At 38.5% G+C, this 22,876-nt stretch overlaps 1 protein-coding gene across 1 annotated transcript in view; it reads right to left on the bottom strand.

The window, feature by feature from the left end:
- Positions 1–22,876, bottom strand: part of DMD (dystrophin) — a 2,235,978-nt gene that overhangs the window by 1,243,613 nt on the left and 969,489 nt on the right. Inside the window, exon 43 of the mRNA XM_052663429.1 lies at positions 13,833–14,005. Within this exon, the coding sequence (XP_052519389.1) occupies positions 13,833–14,005 (173 nt within the window). The remainder of the gene's footprint in view (positions 1–13,832; positions 14,006–22,876) is intronic.

Raw genomic sequence — 22,876 nt, 5'->3', positions numbered from 1 at the left:
ACTTTGGCCAACTGATGCAATGAGCTGACTCATTGGAAAAGACCCTGATGATGGGAAAGACTGAGGGCAGGAGGAGAAGGGGATGACAGAAGATGAGATGGTGTGGACTCAATGGATTAGTTTGAGTAAGCTCTGGGACATGGTAAAGGACAGGGAAGCCTGGAGGGCTACGGTCTATGGGTTGCAAAGAGTCAGACACAACTGAGTGACTGAACACAACAAAATAGAAGAACCAATGTGAATTGTATTAGAGATTAAACTTGTGGAAAAATGGATTCAGAATACATTTTCAAGTGGAATCAATAAGCTGGAGATTGGAGTTTCCCCAATAGTTAGACATCCACAATCAAAAAAGTTTACCGATGCTGTAATATTCTATTCTGGCAGTGTATTATTTTATACTGTTGTTCCCAATTCTATTCTGTAGTATTATCATGTATCTCATTCTTGACATGGCCTCATGGTAAGCAGAGTGCATTCCTCTGCTCCTGCACTTTGGCTTGCCACATGACTTGCTTTGACCATTGGATGTGGACCTAAAGAGGCACTTTGTCAGTTTCAAGTTAAGGTCTTTAGAACCATTACACATTTCTGTTTGCCCTTCTGAGAACTTCCAGACTGTTCCATGGAAGAATATGTACCAAGTATCTGCTGCCATTCCAACCTGGGCCCCAGAGGAAAACACACAGATCAGGTCTATTCATTCAACCTACAGTCCCACAGGCTAAAAAAAGAGCCTTACTCTCTAAGCATGAGAATAATTACTCAGTTATTTGGGAGTGTGTTTGTTACACAGAATTATTATGGCAGTATCTGACCATTACTGGCAAACTTTGTTAAGGGTCCAATAGAAAGCTACTTTGGGTCACTCTTACATTGCTGGGTGGTAGGTGAAAAGGGATAAGACAAATATGAGAGCTGACATAAAAGTCCTAATCATGGTGCTATTTTATAGAAGGTCTCCATAAAGATTACAGAACTGTACCTCTGCTTATCTCAGAAAAACAGATAATGACAACTCTTGATTTTAAATGTTATCTCTGATTATTAGAGGAAGGTAAATGATACAAAAACATGCAGCATTTCAAAAGAAGCTAAATATACATAATTACGTTTTGTAAAAAATTTACAACTTACATTGATTCAAACATTAAAATTATTCAAATAGTAAGACTTTTTAAATGTCCATCTATTACTGCTAAGTATCTAACCATTCTAGGAAACCACATAGGATATTCCAAAATGTGTTGTTTCAAGCAGAAATGTCTCAAAAACCACATCTTTCGCTTGTAATGGGCAGTTTTCCCTTGAGGAAATTGATGTTTTCAAGAGGAATTTGAGACTGTCCATGGATAAGCCAAAACTAATAAAATAATTCTTGTAAAAATTGCCTTACAGGCAAGAATTTGCAATTCTCACAGAGTAAACAGATTTTTTTTAAAGTGTTAAAATTTTGTAATGGTAACAAATCACACTCTCCCCACCAACAGCAGAAGTTAAAATAAGCAAGTAAGCAAGCAAATGAACAAGAAGTTTGTTGCCTTCCACCAGAAAGTTATGTTGACTTTAGTGGCTAATGGGTATATTTATCTTAGAAGAGTCTATTCACTTCTCTCAAATACCATAATTATAAGAACATATCAAGATCTCAGATTATTCTTGTATTGCTATATCTATACTTCAAAGTCATAATTCAGCTTCATTACAGAAAAATGAAAATAAATATGAGGAAATTTACCCTCCATAAATACACTATTGAATAAACTATAATGGAAATGAAATTCTTGGTAAATAAAAAAAAAAACTATAATGGAAATTTATTCATTCCAAAATATTATAACTTCAGAGTGAGAAGCTTATCATTTTCTTGTAAGGATTCGTCAATTTAAGAATTAATATGTACTGAGCAGCTATCATGGTATTATACTGTGTTTGGCTTAGGGGTGACAGAAGGTATATGGCACAGTTTCTGTCCTATAGGAACAAAATGGATGGTAAAGAGTTGCACATAGTTATGTAAGACACACAAACTTATGAGAAGCACTTCTAAGAGCAGTGCCAGAGGATTCTAGAACACAGAAAGTGAAATAATTGATTGAGATGAGCAAATGATTCCAAATAGTGACATTTGCGTTTGGTCCTGAGTTATAAACAGGACTTTGACTAGTACCAAAGAACATGCAGGGTTTCTCAAGCAACTGAAGGGATTCTTAAATACTTGGCTTTGCAAAGCACCTGATAGAATCATGGTTTGTTTTTCTAGAAGATACTGAATGTGAATATACCACCTTCCAAATACATCTCTTTGAAACACTGTGGTTTCAGATATAAGAGTTTAAAATGTTTATATAAATATATCCTTGTTTCTGCTACTAAAGATTGACATCCGAAACAGAGACTATCATCCTTGAACATAAGAAATCCTAATGAAATACATAGGAGACCAGGGGCACAGAGATAAGAGATCACATAGGAATATAGGCTCTTGCATATATTCCTATGTGATCTTGGGACAATTATTTGTTCCCTCTAAACCTCAAGTTCCTTATCTGAAAATAAAGTTCTCCTGAGGGTGAAATCATATATGTAAAGCACTGAATACCTGTCTGGCATGAAGGTGTTGCTAAAACAGAAGTTCTTTACTTTTAAGTAACATACATGTTACATGTCCAGAAAAGGGGATGTCCTGAAGCTTCAGTGCATTGTCATAATTTTAGCTTTAGTCTCGGATCCTTATTTTATGGTGGATATACTTGGAGTCAGTGATCTAAACCACTACAACTTACAGATGACTCAACTTTAGTCCAAGAAAGTGAGTAGAGAATATGTAACCTAGGTGTACTGTGAAAACCAATTATCCATGTCTTTACTCAGCTAAGCTGTGGCTTTGTTGGAAAGGGGTAAGAGTCAAGCAAAAATTAATTAATTAAACTTTGTTTTGAAGTTATGGAGAGATAGAACAAATGGGTATTGGGCAATGATGAAAACTTTTTACTTTTATATTTGCAGAATTCAAGAAGCCACAGTAAGCTGTTTGCTCAATCAGAGCTCATAAAATTATGAAAGAATACAGGGAAAGAAAATAACACTCAACAAAGCTATACTTTTGACATATTTCTTGTGTGCATGCATGCTAAGTAGCTTTAATTGTGTCTGATTCTTTGCAACCCTATGGACCACAGCCTGCCAGGGTCCTCAATCCATGGGATTTTCCAGGCAAGAATACTGGAGTGGGTTACCATGCCCTTCCCCAGTGGATCTTACCGACCCAGGGATCAAACCCACATCTCCTGTGTCTCCTGCATTGGGAGGTGGGTTCTTTATCACTAGCGCCACCTGGGAAGGTCATGTATTTCTTAGGGCTCTTTAAAAAACACAACAAAAGACATTTTCTCTATATACACATTAAAGACTGTTAGTTATCTTCCAATATCCATGCTCCCACTTCTCTACAGTTCAGTAGTAGCTCAGTCGTGCCTGACTCTTTGCAACCCCATGGACTGTAGCACGCCAGGCTTCCCTGTCCATCACCAACTCCCAGAGCCTACTCAAACTCACTTCTCTATAACTGTATAATTTTTGGCAGAGTACATCATATTCAGGAATAAATGCAACATTTCCTAGTCTCCCTTCCAGCTTTGGTGTAGTCATGTGACTGATTTAGGCCAATAAAGTATAAGTGTAAATAAAATGTGGCAGCTCCCAGGGAACTTCCCTAAAAGACTATTGGTGTGAATCCTTTGCTCCTTCTTCCTACCTCTTTCCATCCTACTTCTGGAACGTGAACATGGTGGGTGTTCCATCTTGCAATGTGGAGATGAGAGCCCACATGATGAGCTAGATAGAATATAAGAATCAGTAGAGTCATCCTACCTGCTTGGACTGTATACTCCTAGGGTTTTAAGGAGAGAAATAAATGCTTCTTTCTTAGTGAAGGCATGGCTCCCTTGTGCTTCTGTTACCCTCAACCAAAACAAATTCTAATTGATTGAGCAAATTTCTAGAAAAGCTACATTTAGCACAATTTTGCTTTCTTCTAAAACTCATCTATCCTGTGTAGAGGGGGGAAAATGTGTGTGTGTGTATCTTTGGAGAAGGGGAATTTGTGGCATAATAAAACCAAGAAACATACAGTGAGTAAAGTCAAATAGTGGCATTATTTCCAAAATGAGGCTAGTCTTAGAGGTTTCCAGTTATTGTCTATACTAGAGCCTTTTTCCCTTTGGCAGTGATGAAAATATTAGTTTATTTAGATAAGAAACAAGCAAACTATAGCCCCCTGTACAATGAAAAAGTAGAATCATCTATGGTGAAGAATGGAAATGTGTGTCTACAGCTATCCTGGGAAACAAAAATGTTCAATTACTTTGAGAAAGATTCAGGATATTGATCTATGGTTAACTCTGAGATTATGTGAATTTTATATCTAGTCAATTTCTTATCTGAAGCAAGTTTTAAACTAACCTCTAAGTGAACTGTAAAGATTTATAAGAATCTGAAAATGTTAAAGATATAAGGCAAAATGATCCTGTATAAAATGGCTATCATAAAAAGCAAATCACTCTGCAATTCTTGAGTGCTTTGAACTAGCAAGAGGAACATACAGGAGGTAAGCTGATGGGCAGAAACAAACATTTCAAAAAGCCCTTTTATTAAATAAATACAACAGATCCCTTTCATTCAATTCCTTTACCAAATGTCCTCAACGACTAAAAAATTCAAATAAATTGTATGTAAACAAAGACATATAAACCAAAGACTAGTTTAGGTATCTAATTCAAATGACACTGTATCATGAATGGCTTGCTTTTTAGACAGAGTTTCAAACACTAGGATTGCAGAATAAAGATCTTGTTTGTTGCCCATTGGCTTGTTTTAATGAGATGGTTTGACAGTCACTATGTTAACATTAAATACTTTCTAACACCAACTATATGAGATTAACCTTTTGTGGTTTATAGCTTTGCCTTTGGTGGTAAAACCTCCAAGTAATTGGCATCAGAAGTCAAATCATAGACTTCATTTTGGGTTTCTGGGTAGAAACAAAAGACTCCTCTATTTGGCTCACAATGGCTCTCTCAGTGTGCAAGGTATAACAACTGGTCTGTGAAAGATATGCACAATAGCTAGGGATTAATTTAGATTTTACAGAGCCCCAGCAGAAGTATAAACACTTTTAGAGAGTAGCATGACAAAGAAGCTAGTATGCAGGAAGAGGTGATCCCTAATTGAAATACGCAAGAGGAAATAGGCCAGGGAAGGCAGTGTAGAGGCTGAGCTTCATGCATGGAAATTATAGCAAATGACAGGTTAGTAAAAGATTTGCCTTTCCTAAAGTTTTGATGATTTATTTTTGGCATATACATCAATGCTGTCAAATTATAGTTTTCATCATCATTATCATCAAATAGTATTTATTAACCAAATGTGCTCTACAGGGAATTGTACTAAGAGGCAAAAATGATATGGTTTCTGACTTCCAGTAACTAATAAAATAAAACTGACCAATCAGTGTAGACAAATGGAGGGGAGCAGATAGAGAACAAGATGCTTAACAGGGAAACACTTTAAGCTTAACAATAAGCTTTTAAATATTTCCAGTGTTTAGGTGAATTGGTGAGTATATATGTGTGTCTATGTATGTTTCTTAATATATCTTTGGAGATAAAAATATATTTTCTCGACATAGGTAACTAAGTTCAAAAATGAATTCTATGGAATCAATTATTTAATAAGTGCTGATTTTCAAAAACATATTTGATTGAAAATCAAAGCAGAAGCCTTCCCCATATACCATGGTCTCAACAGCATGAAAAAGTGGGACATAAACATAGAAACTGTCATCTTCCTCAATTTAACTCATCTACCTCTGCAGGGTCCCCATGAATGAATGGATGAGAACACTCTCCCCTGGTCAGTACAGAAGCAATTGAAAAATGAGATGTAAAAAAAAAAAATCCATATTCAGGTTTTTTTTTTTTTTTAACCTCTTACTTCTTAATTCTACCAAGTTCAAAAAACTACAGTAAAAATTATGCACTGGCACTTACACATATACCTGGGAGGAGAAATGAAGATTCAATCTGGCATGAATTTTTTTACATTTAGTAGAGACAAATTCTAAGACTGCAATGTTGATCTTTCCTGAGTTGTCAGGATCCTGTGTGTGCTTCTCATGTATCTTCCCAACTACATATGGCATTGTGACAAATAGAAGAGGCTGCTAATGCTGCTATCGCTGAATGTCTCATTTAGGAACAAACAATTCTGGAAAAGCTCCCAGATTATACATCTGTCCCTCTAGCTTCCACTTTAGAGGAGAAAACTGTATGGAGATGCCATAAGGATTAATATATTATTCTTTCCCTCTGTGAGTTCTGTATGGTTATTTCCCTCACCTTGACATGAGAGAAAAATATTTACTGAAAGCTTCATTAGAAAAATTACCAGTGAGATAGCCAGTGCTTATGGGAAAGTTGCATGTGGAATGGGCTTGCAGAATGGCATGCTTGTCCCCCAGAATCTGAATACAGAGGCGATCAAGGCACTTTCTCTTCAAGTCCAATTTCTTTCATTTCTTTTTTTGTTTTCTCTCCTTTCATTTCTTCATTTTTTTCATTGTCTCATTTTCCTTCATGTATTACAAATGGCAGTGAGAGTCTGTGAGTACATTAATACTGTGGGCTTGACACAAAGAGAGCTAAACAAAGGAGAAATCCCCAGGGAAGCAGTTTCCAGCTCTCCCATCTCCAGCATCCTGTTGACAAGTGGCACTGTGCTCCCAGCATTCAGGAAATCGTTCTCTAGAGCAGTGGTGCCCACAAACTTAAGAGTCTGTACTGATCAATTATAAACCTTTCAGAGGTCTATGGGGAAATGCCAAAAATAACACAATGTAACGTGCTTTTCCTTAAAACTCCATCTTTTTCAAAACATTCTGAGGTTAGGGATTCTTGTACTTAAAAATGTGTTAATTATTTTAAAAAATGTAAGTGTAAATTTCATTTGAGTAAAGCATACACACAGAAAAATATACAAATCACAAGTGTATACTTCTATACATTTTCTTAAGGGAAATTATCAATGCAACCAGTATCCAGATGAATAAATAAAACATTATTCAAACCCCAGAACTCGCTCCTGTCCTTGTTAATTACTACTCCCCACAAAAATAATCATACCTGAACTTTAACCCTTGATAGGCCTTTTTTTGAGCTTTATTTCAATGAAATCATACAACATATATTCTTCTGTGTCTGGCTTAACACAACATGGCTTTTCCTGTTTCTTACTTTATGAAAAATCACTGGTAATAGAATTTGATTTCTTAAATGTCCTCATACTGTCAGACCAGAATCTTGTTGTTACACAATAATGCCATCTTATGGCTATAGAGCAATTTGTAGTCTACAAATTACTTTTGCTTTCATTATCTTACTTGATTTGTGCTATCCTCTAAGACTTGAGGAGTAATTTCCTGAAAATCAGACAAATTTGTTAATGGTTTGAGGGCTAGGAAAGGCAGTATCCGAAAAAAAGACAACAGGGTATCTGTATTGGTATTGGTCAGCCCTCAAGTGCTTTCAGAAACAGGGAAAGTACATTGTTTCTCTAATACTAGGTATATATTATGTTAATTGTTTCATTTTTCATGTGTTTCTTTTAGCAACAGTAAGTAATCTACTAAGAAATAGATGGAAACAGCATTTAGCATCAGTTACTTTTTCATTAAATATTTATATATGTAAATACATGTTTCTATCTATATGGATTATCTATCAGTATACATGGATATGTACATGCACACATGTGATTCATAGATTTAATATTTACTGCCCTATCTGTGTTTCCATGGAAAGGACCCACTTTTAATAATTTGAGGATTTGTTACTTTCCTGAGTTACAAGTTGAAATTCTATTTGCTGGAAGACAATGTATGGAAGCAGGTCTCCTAGATAATGAGTAAGTTGTAACAAGTTAATCTGGCTTTTAATTCTCTACTTGCATCAACATAGACAGTAATGTCTGGTTTACTCTATGACATTTAATGGAGGTGAGTTTTGCCATCACGGCACTTAGAATTCAGTGGTTAATGATGGTCTCAGAAGCTATGCCTCAGGAATGCCAAGAGACTACTGCATTTTCTCCTGTTTGCAAATTACTTTTGAGTAAGCTATGCAAATATATTAGAGTGAAATATTTTGATGAAATAGAAATATGCGTATGTGCCATTGAAGCATGTGTTTGGGCAAGTCACTTAACATCTTTGTGGTTGACAAAGGTCCATCTAGTCAAAACTATGGTTTTTCCAGTAGTCATGTATGGATGTGAGAGCTGTACCATAAAGAAAGCTGAGTGCCGAAGAATTGATGCTTTTGAACTGTGGTATTGGAGAAGACTCTTGAGAGTCTCTTGGACTGCAAGGAGATCCAACCAGTCCATCCTAAAGGAGATCAGTCCTGAGTGTTCACTGGAAGGACTGACGCTGAAGCTCCAATACTTTGGCTACCTGATACAAAGAATTGACTCACTGGAAAAGATCCTGAGGCTGGGAAAGACTGAAGGCAGAAGAAGGGGATGACAAAGCATGAGATGGCTGGATGGCATCACCGACTTGATGGACATGAGTTTGAGCAAGCTTCGGGAACTGGTGATGGACAGGGAAGTCTGGTGTGCTGCAGTCCATGGGATCACAAAGAGTCAGACCCGACTGAATGACTGAACTGAACTGAACTGATAAAATAATGAAGCAGGATAAAATCACTAAGGTATTTTCAAGCTCTAAAGAATCCTTCATTATTAATTATTAACTACCTATAATAGTTTGAATTATTAGTCAGCAAGTATTTATTGTTCTTTCCTGTTCACTGTAGCAAGAGACTACTTCCCCCATTCCATTATGTCAGGTTTGCTGTTGCCAATGGAATGTGAGCAGCTTAATACAATCATAGGCCATATACGCTCTTAGGAGATTAGTCTTAGTTCATGCTCTGGTGATGTGTCATGAGAAGAATATGCCACTGGTCCTTCATATAAAGCCCAGAATAAAGCCATAGGGAGGAAACACACATCCTGGGGCATAGCCTAGCTCACCCATCACTTGAAACAGCTGTCCAGCCACATTCAGCCTAAGTCAGACAAAACACAGGCAACCTAAAGATCCATAAGCATGAGAACAAAGGCTTATTTTAAGTTATAGAGTTTTAGGGGTGATTTGTATCATCATATTATGGCAATAGCTGAATGATGCATTATCATAACTGGCTCACACCTGAAAATATACTAATGCCTTCTTACTGGTTCAAAGGTATTTTGTTTTAACCTCAAGCTGACTTATTAAAAAAAACAAAACAAAACAGTAGATTTTTGTTGAGAACCCAACATGAATGCTGTACATTTGTCTATTTAAGAATGTACAGCCTCGATTTATGAGAGAAATACAAATCAAAACTATAATTACGTACCACCTCACATGAGTCACATGACCACCAATAACAAGTCTACAATAACAAAAGCTTGAGAGGATGTGGAAAAAAGGGAAACCTTCTACACTGCTGGTGTGAATGTACATTGGTACAGCCACTATGGAGAATAGTATGGAGGTTCCTTATAAAGCTAAAAATATAATTACCATATGATCCAGAAATCCCACTCTTAGGAATATATCCAGAAAAAAGCTCTAATTCAAAAAGTTGCACACATCTCAATGCTCACAGAAACACTCTTTACAGTAGCCAAGACATGGAAATAACCTAAATGTCCATCAACAGATGAGTGGATAAAGAAGGTGTAGTCCATATACACAATGGAATACTACTCATCTGTCAAAAGGAATGAAATAATATCATTTGCAGAACATGGCTGGGCCTAGAGATTGGCATATCAAATGAAATAAGTTATACAGAGAAAGACAAATATACGATACTACTTATATCTGGAATCTAAAATATGACATAAATAAAATAAGCTAACTTACAAAGCACAAACAGACTCACAGACATAGAAAGCAAACTTATGGTTACGAAAGGGGAAAGAGGGTCAAGGGAGGATAAATTAGGAGTCTGGGATTAGCAGATACAAACTACTACATATAAAACAGATAAACAACAAGGTCAGAATGTATAGCACGGAGAAATATATTCAACATACTCTAGTAAACCATTATGGAAAAGAATATGAAAAACAATACATATATATGCATATATATATATAACTTAATTACTTTGCTGTACATCAGAAACTAGCACAACATTGTAAATCAACTCTATATTAATTTGAAAAAAGAACGTATACCTTCTAATTGATAAGGATTCAAGAATCTACCATTATATGGGCTTGGTGGGAGATAAATTCCTGACTACCACCGCTGCTGCTGCTGCTAAGTCGCTTCAGTCACGTCCGACTCTGTGCGACCCCATAGACGGCAGCCCACCAGGCTCCCCCATCCTTGGGATTCTCCAGGCAAGAACACTGGAGTGGGTTGCCATTTCCTTCTCCAAAGTGTGAAAGTGAAAAGTGAAAGTGAATTCACTCAGTTGTGTCCGACCCTTAGTGACCCCATGGACTGCAGCCCACCAGGCTCCTCCATCCATGGGATTTTCCAGGCAAGAGTACCGCCACTACCACTCCAAAAAATGGAGCCCAAACTGCAGCTATTTATATTTCTTAACCCCTAGCAATTATAACCTAGTTATATGACTGAAGCATGCCTTATTACAAAAGTTGGCAATTTATGGCCCTCCAGCAAAATTTGACCTACTGCCTGTCTTTATAACTAAAGCTTTATTAGAATAAACCACGCCCATTTGTATATGCATTGTCTAGGGTTTCTTTCACCCTTCACAGCAGAGTTGAGTAGAGATTATATGATCTGCAAACACTAAAATATTCACTAATTGGACCTTCAGAGGAAAAAAAATAAACAACTCCTTCTTTATCTGGCAATTCTGTAAGAAAATGTAATTCTAAAATTAGTGACACAAAAATAAGTAATAATTTTGATACTTTTGGGAAGTGATAGTTGCAACTGCTATAGAGGGGCAATGGTATCTCTGGTGTACCAGTGGACCATGGCTATGACAAGAGTTTATAATTCAGATTTGTCTTGTAGCTTGATGCTTGGTGTGTTTCTGGGTGCATATATCAGTCTTCCTTGACAATTTCTGCCCATATTTACACCTGGATCCCAGGCCTTTCCATTGATTCCATGAGTTACCTGATATTCTTCTAATTATATAATTCTACCTAAGGCAATCGGAGTCTCTTTCTGTTAGTTGTAACTCAGAACCTTGAACGGTCCATTGACCTTGCTTTATTCCTGCCTCGGAGTAAGATGTTCCTTTTCTACTCCCCAGGGATCTTGTTCTCGCCATCCAGCATTGCTTGTATCTATCAACCTGTAATTTATTGGCTGTTTGTCCATTTTCTCTCTAGCACTGGGAGGTTCTTCAAATCAGGGACTGAATTTAAATCAGCTCTCTATGGTGCTCAGGAAAATGTAAGAGCATATAAGAAAGAATTAACAGGCATGAAGACTATCAGAGCCAGGAAACCATTATTTTTAACATTAAAATTGCCAAGCTTGATTGAGTCATTATGTAGAAGCAATACACTAAACACTCGACATACACTGTATCATTTAATCCTCATAACAACTCTATGACTTAGTAAATATTTTTGTCCCATTTTATAGATAAGGGAATTGTGGAGCATAAAGGTTAGGGAACTTGCTCAAGGACATAGAGCCAGTCAGCAGCAAAGCCAGGATATTAAAGCAAGTTGAACTCTAGGGTCTGTACTCACACACAATAACTTAGAACAGTTTTACCCAAGACTAGAGTACAGTCCCATGAAATTTAGCAGCTCCTGACCAATTCCTAGAGAAGTCTAATTAGAGTAAAATGAGGATACTTTTCCAGCATCTGGATAAGTAAAGAGTGAGTCTACTGGGGTTAGTGACACTCCATCATTTGCCAGACATGGGAAAGAGGCCACCCAGATCTGCGGTGAGAATTCAGCTTACTCTCTCTGTAGAATGGCATTGGAGGATCCGCTTCTTTTCAAGTCTATGGTTGAAGGTGAACTGAAAGGTAAAGAGCTGCAAGACTGTCAAAAGGAAATACCTAGCTCAGTGACAAAAGATGACTGAAAGTGGGGGGTGGGTAGTCTCAGAAAGCAAAAAGTCTCACCTCAGCCTTCCTGCAAGAATGGTCAGTGTCTATAGAAGACAAAAGCATATCTCGGTCTTTCAGGAGCTTGTGCAGGAGACATAAAAGTAAAAAAAGATATTGCTCTATAGCAAATTCTAGGACAACGTGACTTTGAAGCAGGGGCATCCCAGGTGGTACTGGTGGCAAAGAACCTGCCTGTCAATGCAGGGGATGTAAGAGACATGGGTTCGATTCCTGGGCTGGGAAGATCCCCTGGAGGAAGGCATGGCAACCCACTCCAGTATTCTTGCCTGGGAAATCCCTTGGACAGAGGCACCTGGCAGGCTATATAGTCCATGGGGTTGCAAGGAGTTGGACACAACTGAAGTGATTTAGCATGCAACCACTCTACAGGTAGCCACTGAGTCTGGCAACATTTGCAATTATATGAATTGTATGCTGATACTATATTACATTAATGTTAAAATGATATCTAAGTTTCTAAGATCAACTAATATTTTCAGGATTTGAAGAAGGAAATAACATTTGACATGAGACTTGAAGGCAGGGAGGCCAGAGGGGGCAGAAGATATTTGGAAATCTTTAAATCAAGTTAATATTGCTACAGCAGAATTCAGAGGAGTTGTAGGCAAGCAGGAATTAATACACGGTGAGGTTGACATGAGCAGGGATCATGGGAAAGCCTTTTGTTTCAAATTAATGAATCTAGACTTTGTTCTAACAGGAATGAGGTGATAGCACTTAAGTTCTCACACTTCAGAAAAACAATTCTGGATGAAAGATAATTGGGAGCAAAGAAGGCATGATCATTGGAAACACCGAGATTTATGCTAGAAGTATTGATTTAGGAATCTAATGTAGTAAATTAAGAACAAAAAACGAAGTAAAGACATCAAGAAATGGTCAGATATGAGAGATATTAAAGAGGTTCCTTGTAATTATTAAAAAAGATTTTATTTCCTCCAATAATAATGAAGAATTCTGTCTTGAAACAACTCTTTGAAAGAAACTGCTTTAAGCCATTACAATTTTATTATGCTTCACCTAAAATTAGAAGAGGTAACAGCACCTTCTTGTGGTCTGAGGCTAAGAAATATATGTGAATTTTTAAAATTTGGTCAACAGTTAGGTATTTTAATTAAGGAAGCATGAAAAATTAATAATTTTAAATCAAATTCCCTGAGACAAAATAGTAGGGCAACATAAAATGTAAAAGATCACCTTCAAAATAGAAACAACACATGAAAGTCAACTTCATGTTGCTAGCTTATATTTCCAATATATTAATGTAAGTATATCAAACTATTATAAATCTATAGGATACAAAGTTGACCAAAAGTATACAAATTATACTGCACAATTATTTAAACCACCTCAACTCAATGACTAAATTGGTTTTGGCATGACCTGAAATTTCTGAGGATATTATAGTTTTCCAACATGATGCTAACTTTGGTTCTGAAAAATGTGTTGAATTCAGCTCCTTGGTTTCAACTAGATCACCATTTGTTCTGATTCCACTTACCTTTTCCCAGTGATAGTGATACATCTCCCTCTCTTCTTCCCTATCTCCTTTTTCATGAAGAGCATAGACATGAACTCTAGAATTCCTGGGAGATAGGTATAATCATTTCCTTTAAGTAAAAGGAAAGTGGTACCTACCCTTGTCGGTCCTTGTACATTTTGTTCACTCTTTCCCATTGGAAGTCGAGCCTGGAGAGAGCTTCCTGTAGCCTCGTCTTTTCCGGGGCTGTGGCGCTTTGCAGCGCTGCTGCCTTCTTATTGTGAATGATATCAATCCGACCTGAGATTTGCTGCAGGTTGTCTTTTATATTCTGCAATATTGAAATTGTAAAGCAAGTCAGAAATGATTCAGTTGTCTATGCAAAGAGAAGAAAGGAAATGTATCAACACCCAGAGTAACTAACAGTCTTGCATTTTTCATTTTCTGACTCTTAAAAGTCATTAGCCTTGAAGCCCGCTGATTTCAATGTGCCCAATTTGAATGGGCAATTCAGTCTTCATCTTGATACTGGCAATCACTCCCTCTTTCTTAAAACTCTTTGTTTGGCTTCTGTAACCTGAATTCTGTTTTTTTCTTCTACCTTCTTGTCTACAGCTTCTCAGTTTCCTTTACAGAATCTTTCTCCTCTTACTAATCTCTTAATATTGGAGTGCTCTAGCATAGATCTTTCCTGATCTATCTGTATTACATCCTACTTGGTCGCATGACTTTAAATAATCTCTATATTGCAATGCTCAAAATTCTCCAAGCTAGGCCTCAAATAGTACGTGAACCAAGAACTCTCAGATGTTCAAGATGGATTTAGAAAAGTCGGAGGAACCAGAGATCAACATCCATTGGATCATAGAAAAAGCAAGAGGATTCCAGAAAAACATCTACTTCTGCTTCATTGACTACACTAAAGCCTTTGACTGCATGGATCCCCACAAACTGTGGAAAATTCTTAAAGAGATTGGAATATCAGACCACTTTATCTGACTCCTGCAAACCTGTATGCAGGTCAAGAAGGCAATAGTTAGAACCAGACATGGAACAACAGACTGGTTGCAAATTAGGAAAGGGGTATTTCAAGGCTGTATAGTGTCACCCTGTTATTTAAGTTATATGCAGAATATGTCATGCAAGATGCTGGGCTGGATGAAGCGCCAGCTGGAATCAAGATGGCCAGGAGAAATATCAATAACCTCAGATATGCAGATAAAACCACCCTTACGGCAGAAAGCGAAGAGGAACTAAAGAGACTCTTGATGCTGGCTTAAAAGTCAACATTCAAAAAAGTAACAATATGGCATCCAGTCTCATCAGTTCAGTTCAGTTCAGTTCAGTCGCTCAGTTGTTTCTGACTCTCTGTGACCCCATGAACTGCAGCACACCAGGCCTCCCTGTCCATCACCAACTCCAAGAGTCCACCCAAATCCATGTCCATCGAGTCGGTGATGCCATCCAGCCATCTCATCCTCGGTCTTCCCCTTCTCCTCCTGCCCTCAATCTTTCCCAGCATCAGGGTCTTTTCCAATGTGTCAGACCTTCGCATCAGGTGGCCAAAGTGTTGGAGTTTCAGCTTCAGCATCAGTCCTTCCAATGAACACCCAGGACTGATCTCCTTTAGAATGGACTGGTTGGATCTCCTTGCAGTCCAAGGGACTCTCAAGAATCTTCTCCAACACCACAGTTCAAAAGCATCAATTCTTCAGCGCTCAGCTTTCTTTATGGTCCAACTCTCACATCCATACATGACCACTGGAAAAACCATAGCCTTGACTAGATGGACCTTTGTTGGCAAAATAATGTCTCTGTTTTTTAATATGCTGTCTAGGTTGGTCATAATTTTCGTTCGGTCCCAACACTTCATGGCAAATATATGGGGAAACAATGGAAACAGTGACAAACTTTATTTTTTTGGACTTCAAAATCACTACAGACAGTGACTGCATCCATGAAATTAAGGGTTGGGATGGGGAAGGAGATAGGAGGGAGGTTCAAAAGGGAGGTGATATATGTATACCTATGGCTGATTCTTGTTGAGGTTTGATAGGCAACAACAAAATTCTGTAAAGCAATTATCCTTCAATAAAAAAATAATAATTAAATTTTAAAAAGACAACTGTTGCTTGGAAGGAAAGCTATGGCAAACCTAGACATCATATTAAAAAGCGGACACATTACTTTGCTGAAAAAGGTCTGTATAGTCAAAGCTATGGTTTTTCAAGTAGTTATGTATGGATGTGAGAGTTGGAGCATGAAGAAGGCTGAGCACTGAAGAACTGATATTTTTGAACTGTGGTGTTGGAGAAGACTCTTGAGAGTCCCTTGGACTACAAGGACATCAAACCAGTCAGTCCTAATGAAATCAACCCTGAATCTTCATTGGAAGGACTGATGCTGAAGCTGAAGCTCCAATCCTTAGGCCACCTGATGTGAAGAGCTGACTCATTAGAAATGACCCTGATGCTGGGAAAGATTGAATGCAGGAGGAGAAGGGGACAACAGAGGATGAAATGGTTGGATGGCATCCCTGACTCGATGGACATGAGTTTGAGCGAGCTCCACGAGATGGTGATGGACAGGGAAGCCTGGCATGCTGAAGTCAATGGGATCACAAAGAGTTGGACATGACTGAGTGACTGAACAATAAATATGACAATGACTCTCCAACTTACATCTCCAGCCATGACCTCAACTCTGAAATCCATACTCATACTGCCAACAACTTTCTTGACACTTGGATGTCTCAGGAGCATCTCAAACTTAACATAGCCCCAACCACATTCTCAACAGCATCCCCTTATCTTTCTCTTCCCATTATTTTCCTCATTTCAGTAAATGACATATCAATTAACAGTTATTCAGGTTGACCACCTTGGAATCCTCCTTGATCCTTCTTTTTTAATCTCTATATTCATATTACTGGATGATCCTATAGACTCCACTTCCAAGAACATGTCCAGAATTTGACCTCTTCTCATCATCTCCCTTGTTATAACTGATATAAGCTACCCTTGTCTCTCACCTGGATTATTTCAATTCCTACCTAAATGACCCTCCTGCTTCTTATCTTGACCCTCTCCCATCAATTCTCCACACAATAGTCAAAGAAATTTGTATGAAACACAAATCAAATCATATTACTTCACTTCTCAAATGCTCCTTATCAAATTTATTGTTTGCCCACGAGGCACAACTTATGGGATGTTGGTTCCCTGAAAAGGGATTAAACTCGGGCCCCAGCAGTGCAAGTACCGAGTCCTAGGCACTGGACCAGGTAAGACCCAAACCCAGAGTCTTCATCAGGGCCTACAAAGTTCTGCACAGCTTGGTTGTATGCTGCCTGCCATTCCAGTCTTACTTTTTCCTTAGTCTCCTCCGAAAAGTGAAAGTTGCTCAGTCATGTCTGACTCTTTGCGACAGCATGCACTATACAGTCCATGGAATTCTCCAGGCCAGAAAAACTGGAGTGGGTAGTCTTTCCCTTCTCCAGGGGATCTTCCCGACCCAGGGATCGAACCCAGGTCTCCCACATTGCAGGTGGATTCTTTACCAGCTGAGCCACCAGGGAAGCCCACTTCCAAGTGCACACCATTTCAGCCCTTTTGCCTCTTTGTGTTCCTCGAACATGCTGAATGTACTCTTGCTTTGAGGTTTCCGCATTTGCTGTTCTTTCTGCCAAAGATAATTCTTCCCTCCAAGAAACTTAAATGGCTGTTTTCCTTACTTCTTTTCCATATCAGAAGAGCCTTCTCTACCTTTCCATTTTAAGTAGCAGCCCTGAGTACTCTGTTTTCCTTGTTTGTTCATTTTCCTTCATGGCCTTTATGACTAATATGAGATTACCTATCTACTAGTTTCTCTATATCACTAGACTCGACCCTATGAGTGCAGGGTTTCCAGAGCTCAGACACATGCCTGGTACACTGTATGTACCCAGTGCATTTGTGTTGAATAAGTTAAAGCATCACAAAAATCACCTCCATAGTTTTTTAAACATAGATTGTATTTAAGGGGAAAAAAACACAGTGTCATTACATAATAATTTTTCAAATATATATCAGTGTTCAAAAAATGCCAAAATCTTCCATATTTGTCTAGACTTGTCAGTATGAATTTGGTTATTTTGCTTATCTGAGTGTCTAAGACAAGTCAATTGAGTAAACATTTATTGAGTTCTTCTATGTATAAGGATAAATATGGAGAAAGTAAAGGTAGGTGAAGCACAGTTTTACTTGTTTTGAGTAAGTTTTGAATTGGTCTTATTGAGGTGGTAAGGGAGGGTGTGGTTTGGAAAACTGGAGGAAACAGTTATAGTGTAGAAATCCCAGCTAAATGTTCAGAAATTATTTGATGAGTGATCTAAATGGTACCAAATTTTTTTTTTTTTCAAAATTCAGAAAAGGAATGAATCATATATGTGGTCACAAGCCATGGAAAGGGCTCATAAAGAAAGTAGGATTTGAGGTAGATATACATAGCTGAGTAGCTGAAGTGGGAAGGATGTCATACTTAGCAGCTAATACACATGCAAAGACAGGAAACATGAGCAGTCAAATCTGACTTTTCAGAAACGTATAGGATCAGGGAAGATGGGTCTGGAAATAGTGGCTGGAGATGATTAACAACGTGCTTTAAAAATACTGCATGTAATTCAGTAGACAGTGGGGAACCGTCTCACACATACACAGACACGTACATGAATTTCAAATATATACAAAAGCAGAAAAGAAAAAAAAAAAAGAAAACAGTACCAATAGCGCCCATGAATCTATCATCCACTGCCAACACTTATAAAACCACAGACAACACTGTTTCACTGTAGATGTCCACTCATTCACGTCCTCAACCATATTATTTTGAACAAATTGATATAATATTTTATAAACTTATCCAAAAAATCTTTAACATGTTTCCAATATCCATTAATTATTTTCAAGACAAGCACACACAGCACTGTATTCTACATCTCAAAACTTAAAATATTATTAAGGTTATAAAAAATCTAGTCAGCCTTCATATTTGAGTTGAATTGAGAAGGTGGTTTAGGAAGGAAACTTGGCAGAAGTCAGTGACTTTGTATTGAGTAAAGAGGAAGAACGACTCTAGCTCCCAGGTTTCTGGCCTGAGCATCTGAATGAATACTGGTATCTGAGTAAAAGGACTGCAGATGGATGAACAGGTTCTGTGTGTACATGCTGGTGTGTGTATGATGACAATGAAAAGCCTTTGGGTCATCAGACTATAGGTATTCAATAGGCAGCTGGCATCAGATTTTGAGAAGGGGAAATGAGATGACAAATACAGTTGCGTAATATATCTTCTCCCATCTCCACATGTTCTAGGCTTTCTGAGCAAAGAGCACTGGTATCTGGGTTAAACGATCATTGAACAGCAAATATACCTTGGAGCTGAGATTAGTGTACTATTCCAGGGAGACTCAGAAGCTTCCTTGGATTCCTTTGCTTACATTCCAACTTACCTTCTAAGGATAACAGACAGAGACCTGCCCCCCTCTCTGGATAGAAGAGCAAAGGTCTCTGTTTCTCTATCCTCATCCCCTCTCTCCCTTCTGACACCCAACTCCCTCCATGACTCTCTTCCTGTCTCTATCAGATATGCTGACACCCTTATATAAGCTTTGATGTTTCTGATACTGAGTTTTGTCTCTTGTACTGTAACCCATAGATGCACAGGGAAACATCTGGCCCTCACCTCACGTCTCATGGGGATTTGGGGCATGAGGACGAGTATCCATGGTTGCTCAGCATCTGCGGATTTGTCCAGCGACAGATTGTATAGTTCTGTAGTCAAAGTGAAAGTGTTGGCTGCTTAGTTGTATCTGACTCTTTCGACCGCAAGAACTGTAGCCCGCCAGGCTCCTCTGTCCGTGGAATTTTTCAGGCAAGAATACTGGAGTGGGTAGTCATTCCCTTCTCCAGGGGATCTTCCTGACCCAGGGATGAAACCTGGGTCTCCTGCATTGCAGGCAGATTTGTCTACTGTCTGAGCCACCAGGGAAGCTCAGCTCTATAGTATTTTCTATGGAAAACATAAAAAGGCTATTTTCTGTGTTGGCATGCCTTCCTTTCCCTCATATGGTAATCCTTGGTCTCTCCGATAAATGTCCTGAACACAGAGTTAAACTGACTTGCTTAACAACAACAACAACAACAAAACCCAGGCTGTCCAAGAGTCAACTGTATAAACATCAAAACTGAAGAAGTATCGATAAAATGAATATGTTGGCCAACTCGCAGGCAAAATCGGGGAGGATCTCAACCATGTCTGAAATGGAGACGAGGTTAGACAGGGAATGCCTGTTGCTGAGCCTGCACCTTCCCAGTCAGACTGGTGGAGTTTGCTTCAGAGTTTGCCTTCAGGACTGCAGTGCATGAGGACTTGCCTTGGGGGAAGATGAATCTACAGAAGCTGGTGAGGATATAGATAATGTCATTTGTAAGGCAAAAGTCAGTGCTTACCTTGACACCCTAAGGAAAACAGCTGTGTTGTCAGGTCTGCTAGTCCTCTAGACATGATGGTTACAGGTGGTGTGAATGAATTTCAGAGAGAGCGGAGGTGGGGAAGAGGGAAAGATTATTTATACAATCCCCCGGTGTTGTCTTCAAGTCCATGAATACCTTGCAATTAGAAGGTTTCAAGTTTTTGTTGCTGTTGTTGTTAAGCAAGTCAGTTTAATTCTGTGGTCAGGATATTTATCTGAGAGACCAAGGATTACCATATGAGGGAAAGGAAGGCATGCAAACACAGAAAATAGCCTGTGACATTACTCTTCTGGAGAAAATGCAGGATATAACTGTTCTGCCTGTGTTACATACAGAATGGCTACTCAGTGGAATAGAGTAGGTATTGTTTAATTGTAGGAGAGATGGGAAAACGGCTCAGTAATGTTTGTTAGAGTGAAAGTGTGAAATTTTGCCTAAGGATGAACCTTTGTGGAAAGCAGATGTAAAGGGTGGAGATGAATATGTCCAAAGAGCAGATCTCATCAGACCTTGGAGAAGAACCAGAAGAGTAATGTATATATTTTAAAACCAAAGGAAGAATGAAGATCAAGAGAGAGGGAGGGAGCTGCCAACAAGTCAAATGCATCTAGAAACAGGAGTAAAAGGTCAACTGTGGATATGTGGGAGGTGATTGGTGATCTTATCAAGAGCAATCTCAGCATCTTGAAAGTGTGGAAATGTAACTCTGGACAGAGAAGACTGTGTTCCAATGTCATCCTCTTTCACTACAAAATTGAAAACAACCTAGTATGACACTACGGTTTGTTTTATTTCACATAAGACACTTCTTTATGGAGGAAAAGTTTAATAAAATGAAAACAGATACTATAACAAAAATGTTTAAAAGACAGGATGGATCTTGGATATGTTATCAATGCCTTAGAGGTCACTGCACTCAAGAAAGCCTCTTACATTCTTTCTTTCTTTTATTCACCTGGTAAAATTTCACTCTGAGCCTAGAGTCTTGGGTGTAATATTTAGGGCTACCCAACTAGCTGGATTGGGGCTTCCCAGATGGTATAGTAGGAAAGAATTCACCTGCCAATGCAGGAGATGCAAGAGATATGGGTTCAGTCCCTGGGTCAGGAAGATTCCCTGGAAGAGGACATGGCAACCCACTCCAGTATTCCTTCCGGCAGAATCTGATGGACAGAGGAGCCTGGCAGGCTATGGTCCATGAGGTCTCAGTCATACATGACTGAGCATGCATGCACACACTAGCTAGATTAGGTCAGGTGGCAGGAATATGCACCAACATGACTTTCTCTGCTGCTTCTGTTAACTCTACTGACCAAATGATCTTCCCCAATGCTTGAACTGGCTAGACTCTTGCTGATATGAGTCACAGACTCCATGTTCGTGTGGCTACCAGCCCAGGGGCAAAAATCCACAACTCTGATATCAGCTCACTGAAAGGCTGAGTACTGAAATTCACACTGGGGCAACCAGCTCCATTTGTCTGCATGTTGGGATCCCAGACACAATGAATAGCTGTCATTTCCTATGGGGGTAAAATCGAAGAGAAGGGTGGGAGTATCTTCCCTACTGGTCTAAAAGAAATTCTTTTATGGTTTCGATGTGGGGTGTGTGAGAGAATATATATTCTCTCTCAGATGATTTGACCTTGCAAAGCTTCCTGATTTTTAATCCAAATCTCTGGAGAGCTTCCAATTCTCTGGGAAGTGGTAGAATTGCTCAGAATCGAGTTGTGAACAGTTTTAGCAATGCAGGGCAGCACATTGCCAAAGCAGGAAAACTTTCTATCCTAAATGAGAAAAGCAAAAAGCAAAAACTGGGGCAGAAGATGTCATACTCCCTGGATATCTAGATAATAGCTCCTTGGTGCATTCTTGCAGAATGCTGTCAAAATTGGCTGGAGTCCAGGAAATCCTTTTTAAAGTCCCTACACATACTCTCATTTCAGAGGCAGTGCACACAGGAAAAAAAATGGTATATGCACCAAAGAAAATTCTGTAGCAGTTTCCACGGTTTAAAGTCAGAGATGAGTTCTTTTATAGCTTTCTACTATTTTGGTTTGTCTAGAAATAAGTGATCTTTATAGTTTCTGACCCTCTAAAAAGGAAACCATAGTCTCTGTAGTTGCTATAGAGATAGAAAAATCCCTAGGATCACTATAGAGTATATTATTTCCATTTCTCTCTCTCCCAGAATAGTTCCTTATCTTACCTGAAATATGATGGCAAAATGAGGAAGTACCCACTTACTAGTTAACCTCTTTCCTGATGTTGACATGCCCCTATGAAATGACCTCCCTGCTCCCAATTTCAATCCAATGAGACGTTTATTTGTTAGATACACGTCCTGGAAATGGAAATTTCAATGTCTGGAAGGCATAAGTCTATATAATTCAAGTCCTTAATATTTCAAAATAGCATCCTTGCCACTCTGGTTCCTAGAATCAAGTAAGTTAAATGAGATCCTTATTTATACACTTTTGATAGAGAAAACTTTGATTGGGAAGTAACGTTCACAATTGAAAGTAAAAGCCTGAATATGTAAAATAAGGAAAAACAGAAGATAGTGAACTATACTGCTGTAATTCACATTTCTAGGTGAAAAGCATGTTGTTTAAATAAGAGCTCATTGGTAACACAACCAGCACAATATAGGCCTCAGTTTGAGATAAAATAATATTTAGAAATGTGGGT

The sequence above is a fragment of the Budorcas taxicolor genome, chromosome X, assembly GCF_023091745.1.
Source record: "Budorcas taxicolor isolate Tak-1 chromosome X, Takin1.1, whole genome shotgun sequence".
In the NCBI taxonomy this organism is placed as follows: Eukaryota; Metazoa; Chordata; class Mammalia; order Artiodactyla; family Bovidae; genus Budorcas; species Budorcas taxicolor.
Note: the sequence above shows the minus strand (reverse complement) of the source record. Positions and strands in the feature narration are given on the sequence as shown.